Source organism: Mandrillus leucophaeus, unplaced genomic scaffold (assembly GCF_000951045.1).
Source record: "Mandrillus leucophaeus isolate KB7577 unplaced genomic scaffold, Mleu.le_1.0 Scaffold182, whole genome shotgun sequence".
Taxonomy (NCBI): Eukaryota; Metazoa; Chordata; class Mammalia; order Primates; family Cercopithecidae; genus Mandrillus; species Mandrillus leucophaeus.
In genome coordinates, this window is record NW_012101832.1 from 625,016 (window position 1) to 634,391 (window position 9,376).

A 9,376-nucleotide genomic window follows, 5' to 3' on the forward strand; every position below is an offset into this window, starting at 1 on the left:
ATTGCATTGGATGTAAAAACACTAACTTAAAATATAGGAAATAACCTTATCAGTGATGCTAACATCCAGAAAAATCAGAAAAATATTCTGAGTAAATAAAAAACAAAGATACTCTGGAATTTGAAAGATGAAAAAAAATTCTGTATGAAGTGATAAGTAAAATATTTTTAAATATAAAAATGGAATGACACACACAAATAAAACTGGAAGGAAATTAAAGTAAGTGTCCATCTTAGGAGTGTTTTTACATGAATCCCAGAGGCTAGGTATTAATTGTCTCACTTCATGAGTCTAAAAATTGAGTCTATTTTCTGCCCTCCTGGTTGGAAGCACTTGTTCTCTAGATCCTTTAGCTCCCTCTCTTTTTGTTGTTTACTCCCTTGTCTTGATAGAGCACATCCTCCTCCAGCTTCCTAAGAAAGGGTGCAGAGAAGGTAAATTTGGATACCTGGCATATCAAATGTTTTTATTTTGCCCTCACATTTGATTGGTAGTTGGCTGGGCATAGAACCCTAGGCTGAAAGTCATTTTTCTCATGAAATGTTTTTTTGTTTTTAGACATAGGGTTTCACTCTGTTGCCCAGGCTAGAGTGCAGTGGTGTGACCATGGTCCACTGCAGCCCCAAACGCCTGGAAGCCATCCTCCTGCCTCAGCCTCCAGAGCAGCTAGGACAACAGGCACATGCAACCACACCCAGCCAATTGTTCTATTTTTTGTAGAGACAGGGTCTCAATGTGTTTTCCCAGGCTGGTCTCAAACTCCTGGCCTCAAGTGATCTTCCTGCCTTGGCCTCCCAGTGTTGGGATTACAGGCGTGAGTTACTGTGCCCTTCCCATTTTCTCAACATTTTGAAGACATTGCTTGATTATTGCTGTGAGAAGTCTAAAGTTTTTTCTGCTTTCCATAAAGGCCAATGACCTATTGTCTTGCCCCAGAAGCCTTTAGGGTGTTTTCTTTTGCTGTGTGTATTTAATACTTCATAATTATATTCCTTGATGTGGGTTCTTTTGAGAAGCAGATTGCCTGGATTCAAATCCCAGATCTGCCATTTACTACCTGAGTGTCCTTACTTGCTTAACTTCTATATGTCTCTATCTCCTCATCTGTGAAATGGGAATAATATTAGCATTCACTTCAGAAGATTTTGAGAATTAAATTAGTTGAAACGTATAAAGCACTTAGAACAGTGCCTGGCACATTGTAAATGAATGATAAATGTTAGCCATTGGTAATTACTGTGCTGGGCAGACAGAGGACCCTTTTAATGTGAATATTTGTGTCCTTTGATTCTGAAAAACTGTCTTACATATATGTATGTATTTCCTACCATTCGTTTTCTCTTCTCTTTATGGAGACTGGAAGCTTGGTCTTTACATGCAGGGTGTTTAGGCCATTGATATGGTTTGGCTCTGTGTCCCCACCCGAATCTCATCTCAATTTGTAATCCCCATGTGTCAAGGGAGAAAGGTGATTGGATCACGGAGGTAATTTCCCCCATGCTGTTCTTGTGATAGTAAGTTCTCACAAGATCTGATGGTTTTATGTGTTAGGAAGTTCCTCCTTCACTTTTCTGTCTCCTGCCACTTCGTGAAGGATGTGCTTCTCCTTCTTTTTCTGCATGATTGTAAGTTTTCTGAGACCTCTCCAGCCATGTGGAACTGTGAGTCAATTAAACCTCTTTCCTTTATAAATTACCCAGTCTGGAGTATTTCTTTATAGCAGTGTGAAAGTGGACTAATACAGTAAATTGACCTCTATGTTTCACTGAAGTATCCACAAATATCAGTACCTTTTCTTCAGAGCCATCCAGTTTTTCTTTCTTTTCTTTTATCTTTTCTTTTCTTCCTTCTCTTTCTTTCTTTCTTCCTTCCTTCGTTCCTTCCTTCCTTCCTTCCTTTCTCTCTTCCTTTCTTTCTCTCTCTCTCTCTTTCTTTCTCTTTTTCAGATGGAGTCTCACTCTGTCACCTAGGTTGGAGTGCAGTAGAGCAATCTTGGTTCACTGCAACCTCTGCCTCCCAGGCTCAAGCGGTCCCCCGCCTCAGTCTCCTGAGTAGCTGGGACCACAGGTGCGTGCCACCATGCCTGGCTAAATTTTCATATTTTTGGTAGAGATGGGGTTTTACCATGTTGCTCACGCTGGTCTTAAACTTCTGAACTCAGGAGATCTACCAGCTTTGGCCTCCCAAAGTGCTAGAATTACAGGCATGAGCCACCACGCCCAGCCTCCCAACCAGTTTCCCCAGAGGATTCCTCCAATCTCCTGCTGGGGTTGGATGGAAGATGGTTGAAGGGATGAAAGTCTGGTTTTCACTAGAAAAGAGTGCTGAGGGCCCCGCAGTTCAATATGCAGCCTTACTTTAGTCCCCATTTCAGCCGTATTTTTACCCCAGTCTCTACTGTCTGGTGTCCCTGATTCTAGAACAACTCTGGAATCAAGGACACCAAAGTCAATCCACAAGTCACTAACATGACATTAAATTTTTACTGGCACATAGTGAAGTGAGAAAAGTAAGGACAAATTTGAGAGTTTGTCATAAAGCTGATATAATGTAAAGGGCTGCTCCTGGCTGGACATGGTGGCTCATGTCTGTAATCCCAGCACATTGGGAGACCAGTCCTTCACCAGAGAATAAACATCTAGTCTCCTTTGGGATGAGGAAAGGGTAATGGGATGAAGAAAGGCATGAGGGGGGAATGTGTGCATAACAGCCAGCTGTATGGTTAGGTGAGGGGGTCTAAGGATCTGACGATAGAATTTCAATGAATCCCCGTTTTCAGCTCTCTATCTTCCATAATGCCCACGGTCTCCAAGGCCTCTGTCTTCCCAGGAACATCCTTGTGCCAGTATACTTTTCTGCAGGCTCTGCTAAGTCAGTCACCACTCCTATTTTCTCACCACCAAAAACTTGACATCTCATGTCTGCTTCTATATTCTCCTCTATTGTCTTTTATACGCTCCATTTTGCTTATGCACTCAGGCTCACGAAATAAAGATAAACTCATGTTGTTAATCAGCCATATTTAAATGCATTTTAAACAAATTAGGCTGGGCATAGTGGCTCATGCTTGTAATTCCAGCAGTTTTGGAGGCTGAGGCAGGTAATTGCCTGAGCTCAGGAGTTTGAGACCAGCCTGCGAAACATGGCAAAACCCCATTCTACAAAAAATACAAAAATTAGCCAGGTGTGGTGGTATGTGCCTGTAGTCTCAGCTACTTGGGTTGTTGAAGTGGGAGGATCACTTGAGCCCAGAAAGTTGAGGCCACAATGAGCCATGATCATGCTGCTGTACTCCAGCCTGAGCAACATAGTGAGACTTTGTCTCAACAAACAAAAACAACCAAACCAAATTAACTTAGAAGTACCCTTTTATCTTAAAGTATGTCAGTTATGATTCTCAAAGGTATGTGATTCTCAAATGTTGGTCCACTTGCACAGAAAAGAAAAAGGAAACAAACAAAAAATATTTTCTCACATATAAAATGTAGGTAGGAAAGTATATGGATTACATTTCTTTATTTTCATAATGAATACATAGTTCAATTCAGTTCAAATCAAAACCATTCAATACATATTTACTGAGTCCCTTCTGTGTGCCAGGCACTGTTTTAGGCACTTGTGATACATCAGTGAACAAAACAAAGGCCCCTGCACCCACGGAACTTACATTACGGCCGGGGAAAACAACAGTAAACAATAAACACAAATATGTGAGGTATCTAGGGTGTTAGAAGGTGATAGGTGATGTGAAAAACATAGAGCAGGTGAAAGGGTATGGAATTTCTTGATTTGGAAGGCAGACAGCTGCAGTATTAAATAGTATAGACAGGACAGGCTTCAGTAAGAAGGCAACAATTGAGCAAAGATGAGAAGGTCAGGGTATAGGACATCTGCAACAGCTACTGAAATGGCCCAAAGGTTAGAATAAGGCTGGACTTCGGGAGAGGTCTGGGCTGGAGATGTGAATCTGGCAGTTGTTAAACAGAGATGGTATTTTAAGCCAAAGACTGTATGAGATCACTGAGGCAGGAACTATAGAGAAAAGTCATAGTCATGTCTTTCAGGGAAATGAGGAATTGGAGAAATTCAAATTATTGGGAACTCTAAGAGCATAGAAACATGGCAGAACAATTTTAAGAAACAGTGTATACCCCCACTCTTTTTCTGTTCATCAAAGTCATACAGGACTTAAGAGTTAGAGGCCAGCTTTTTTTTTTTTTTTTTAAGTAAATGTAGTAACATAAAAAATTCTAGAGATACTGGTATATATTCTGGATTTATAGCTTTACTTTGGATAATTCACACTTACAATACTCATGTTTTTGTTCTTTCTCCACATAAAACAGTAAGAAGTTGAACTTGACTTACTTCCAATTATGTCTGTAAGGATGGAGTATCTATTTCATTAAGTATAGTGAAGCATTAGGAGCCAATTCCTCCCCTTTCTCTCCATATTTCCCTGCCTGAGTATGGCTCCTGCAGTCATCTTTCTCTGGTCCTCTTTGGTGGGCCTCCTGATGTGTTGTTCTAGGGGCTATCGTAAGAGACACTTTCACTTGATACAAAGTGTATTTCAAGTCTAATATTGTATGCTTGGCAAAGGAAAAGTTAAATACAGTTATACGAAAAGTTTCTCCCCAGAATGAAGTCTCAATATATCTGTCTTCAAAAAGGCATCATTATTTTAAGGAATTATGGTTAATTTTTGTAGGTATAATAATGGCATTGTGGTTATGTTTTCAGAGTGCTTGTTTTTTAGAGATACATCTCAAAATATTTATGGACTAACAATAAAAAACCCATCATTATAGATGCAAGTCTGCATAAATATCTCCAAAAATAATTCCTAGGCTCCAATACAGTATTAAAAATGTAGTGTTTAAAGAATTATTGCAACAAAATACTAAAGGAATTACTAAGGAAATAATTTATGGCATATACACATACTAATCTGATACTAAATGATAGTCTGTTGTCATTTCTAATCATTTTACATACTCTATGGGGGGAGAGTGAAAAATGACAACGCTTGAGCCAAATGAAACCTAACAGCTGTTTTTTAAATGCAGATTATGGGAACCACTATTGCACACATTCATCAGTGGGTCTCAACCAGGGACAATTTTGGCTTCCAGGTACACCTGGCAACGTCTGGAGACATTTTTGGCTGCCACAACTGGGGGAGGGGCAGCTATCAGCATTGAATGCTGGCATCTTGTGGGTAGAAGCCAAGGATGCCCCTAAACATCCCAGGATGCACAGGGCAGTTCCTATAGCAAAGTATGATCCAGTCCAAAATATTGGCAGTGCCAAGGTTCAGATACTTTAGTTTATATATTGTCTCTGGCTATTTTTGTACTAAAATGGGGAAATTGAATAGTTGTGACAGGGACCCCATGGCCCACAACACCTAACGTATTTACTATCTGGCCCTTTGCAGAAAGTTTGCCAATTCTTGCTCTATAGAAAAATTAAAAATATAAATAAGTATCTCAGGTACAGTAAGTTATCGATCAATTCTAGAAAACTCCCTTTAACATTTTTTCTTCTAGAAATGAGAATCAACATTTTAATTTCCACCTCTTCTAGCCATATAAAGGGCTAGAGTAAAATGCTGTATTATATTTTATTCTGATTTATTAAAGGGATATTTAAAACAGTGTTTCTCAAAAGTCAATCCACAGATCACTAACATGTCATGAAATTTCACTGGCACATAGTGAATTGAGAAAAGTAAAGACAAATGTGGGCATTTGTCATAAAGCTGACATAATATAAAAGGCTGTCCCTGGCCAGACATGGTGCCTCATGTCTGTAATCGCTGCATATTGAGAGACTGAGGTGGGAGAACTGCTTGGAGCCAGGAGTTTGAGACCAGCCCAGCAACATAGTGAGACTGTCTCTACAAATAATAATAATAATAATAATAATAATTTAGCCAGACATAGTGGTGCACATCTGTAGTCCTAGCTACTTGGGAGGCTGAGACAGGAAGACTGCTTGAGCCCAGGAGTTTGAGGCTGCAGTGAACTATGATTACATCACTGCAATCCAGCCTGGGCAAGAGTGAAACTGTCTTTTTTTTTCTTTTTTTTTTTGAGATGGAGTCTCAGTCTTTCGCCCAGGCTGGAGTGCAGTGGTGCATTCTCAGCTCACTGCAAGCTCCGCCTCCCGGGTTCATGCCATTCTCCTGCCTCAGCCTCCCGAGTAGCTGGGACTACAGGTGCTTGCCACCACGCCTGGCTAATTTTTTTTTTTGTATTTTTAGTAGAGACCGAGTTTCGCCATGTTAGCCAGGATGGTCTCGATCTTCTGACCTTGTGATCCACCCGCCTCAGCCTCCCAAGAAACTGTCTTTTAAAAAAGGCAGGGGGATGGGGGGCAGGCATGCTGGCTCACACCTGTAATCCCAGTGCTTTGGAGGGCTGAGATGCGCAGATCACCTGAAGTCAATGGTTCAAGACCAGCCTGGCCAACATGGTGAAACCCTGTCTCTACTAAAAATACAAAAATTAGCCAGGTGTGGTGGCGGGCGCCTGTAATCCCAGCTACTCGGGAGGCTGGGGCAGAATTGCTTGAACTCAGGAGGTGGAGGTTGCAATGAGCCAAGATCAAGCCACTGCACTCCAGGCCAGGTGACAGAGTGACTCCATCTCAAAAAAAAAAAAAAAAAAGGAGGGGGGAACTGTTTCTACATTTTAAAATATTAAAATGTCCTTTCTTTTCTGAAACAATGCTGATAATAGGTGGTTGTGCTTTTAATATGGCAAAAATAATAGTTGGTAACATTGTGCCAAACCATTTTTTTTAATGTGTTTTTGGAAATAAAAAAATCAGGGAACCACTGATTTTGAATCTTTTGCTCCAACATAGATTCTTTGATGTTTAGTATATTTAGTATATTTCATACAACGTTGCTGAAGGTATTTCTGAAATGTGTTTTGCAGTGTCTAATAAGGGATGAACTACAGCTGAAGGCTTTCCCACACTCATTACAATCATAAGGTTTTTCTCCAGTATGAATTCTCTGATGTTTAGCAAAGGATGAATCATGTCTGAAGGCTTTCCCACAGTGACTGCATTCATAAGGTTTTACTCCAGTATGGACTCTCTGATGGATAGAAAGATGTATTCTCTGGCTAAAGGCTTTCCCACATTCCTTACATTTATATGGTCTTTCTCCAGTATGAGTTCTCTGGTGTTGAGTTAGGTATGTGCTATGGCTGAAAGTTTTACTACATACATTACAAATATAGGGTTTCACACCAGTATGAATAATCTCATGTTGCCTAAGGTGTCTAATCTGGAAAAACGTTTTTCCACAGTCTTTGCAGGTAAAAGGTTTGTCTCTAACATGAGTTCTCAAATGCTGGATCAGTCCAATGCTTTGGCTGAAGGCTTTCTCACATACCCTACATTCATAGGGCTTCTCCCCAGTATGAATTCTAACATGTTGAGTAAGTGATGAAGGATGTCTGAAGGTTTTCCCACATTCCTTACATTCATAGGGTTTTTCACCAGTATGAATTCTCTGATGTGGAATAAGAGATGAACTTTGGCTAAAGGCTTTTCCACATTCCTTACATCTGAAAGGTTTCTCCCCGGTATGAATTCTCATGTGTTCAGTAAGGTGAATAAGCTGTTTGAAGATTTTTTCACAAATATTACATTCAAAGGTTTTCATTTTTGTGTAACTCCTTGAATGATTAACTAAATCTATGTTGTATCTGCTTCTCTTTCCAGATGTGTCATATTTATGATCTCTTTTACTTGGAAGACCTATTGGTCCTGGTATAACTTCTGACTTCACATTAATTCTTTTCTCAAATCTATTAGATTCTTGGCCTGTCTCCTGAGTGAATGTTTTCTTGCACATCAAGGGGATTTGCCCCTCACCCATTCTTTGGTTCTCTTGTTGGCTTTCTAGTTTATTACATTTGGAGATTCTTCCCAAGGTGGAATACATGGTGCTTCCTTTTGTAGATCTTTCCATCATTAGGCCACAATGTAATTCTTCCCATGAAATATCATTCTGTAAGGCTGACTCTTTGGTTTTTGTTTTGCTCTCCAAGTCTGAAAGAAATAAAAAAATAAAAATGACCCATATTCCCTGCACTTTAAAAAATTAATTGCCACAGTGAGAATGAGAGGACAAAATATATATTACTAGGTACAGGAGTTTTGGATTGTCTTCAAATGTGATTCTGCCACCTTGAGAGCTGATATGAATGCAAGTGAAGTAGAGAAAAGAAGCTGTTAGAAGTATGTAAGGTGGGCCAGGTGCAGTGGCTCATGCCTATCATCCCAGTACTTTAGGAGGCTGAGGCAGGAGGATCGCTTGAGCCCAGGAGTTCAAGACCAGCCTGGGCAACATAAAGAGACCCTGTCTCTACAAAAACAAACAAGCAAACAAACAAACAAACCAGGCATGGTGGTATGTGCCTGTAGTCCCTAGCTACTTGGGAGGCTGAGTTGGGAGGATCACTTCACATCTCAGCTTGTAATCACACCACTGCACTCCAGCCTAGTCAACAGAGCAAGACTCTGTCTCAAAGAAAAAAGTATGTAAAATGACTTTAGGAAATTAGGAGGAGCTCATCCATGTGAAGTGCAAGAGGAAATAAACTAATAAGACAATAAGAGCAAATATCAGAAGATAAGATCAAGGAAGATAGAATATTGTTTTTGACAGGGTCTCTCACTCTGTCACCCAGACTGGAGTGCAGTGGCGTGATCATGGCTCACTGCAGCCTCAACTTACCAGGCTCAAGCAGTCCTCCCACCTCAGTCCCCCAAGTAGCTAGAACTTCAGGCACATGCAACCACACCTGGCTAGTTTTTGTATTTTTTTGTAGAGAGGAGTTTTCACCATATTGCCCAGGCTGGTCTCAAACTCCTGAGCTCAAGCAATCCACCTGCCTCAGCCTCCCAAAGTGCTAGGATTACAGGTGTAAGCCACCATGCCTGGGTGGAAGATAGGATTCTAACATCATATCATCTCAAGCCCATATTTCTATGACAAAATTTTCTTTATTTACAAAAAAAGGATTTTAAAAGGTATCTCAAATACTTTTAAACACTAAATAAAACACTGAATAATGTAGGAATGCACTGACTTTTAACAAAGGATAGCATCTCCCTAACTGGGATAAAATTCCCTCCAGTGGTTGAGGATTCTGAAATGTCTCTATTCATGCATTTCCCACCAAAATGTATATGTGAATGCATGCATTTGTATATATGGTCTTAAATATACATCTGTGCAAAAAAAAAATCATATACATATCTACATCTGTTTTAACTCTATATCTTTTTTTTTTTTTTTGAGACGGAGTCTCGCTCTGTCGCCCAGGCTGGAGTGCAGTGGCCGGATCTC

The 9,376-nt window shown here is 40.2% G+C and overlaps 1 protein-coding gene across 2 annotated transcripts in view; it reads right to left on the reverse strand.

The window, feature by feature from the left end:
• Window positions 1-6,788: 6,788 nt before the first annotated feature.
• Window positions 6,789-9,376, reverse strand: part of ZFP69B (ZFP69 zinc finger protein B) — a 14,041-nt gene continuing 11,453 nt past the window's right edge. The window contains exon 5 of one of the 2 annotated variants that reach the window (XM_011977638.1): window positions 6,789-8,073. In XM_011977638.1, the coding sequence (XP_011833028.1) occupies window positions 6,905-8,073 (1,169 nt within the window). In that variant the 3' untranslated portion in view covers window positions 6,789-6,904. The remainder of the gene's footprint in view (window positions 8,074-9,376) is intronic. The other variant, XM_011977639.1, reaches the window with a different exon arrangement.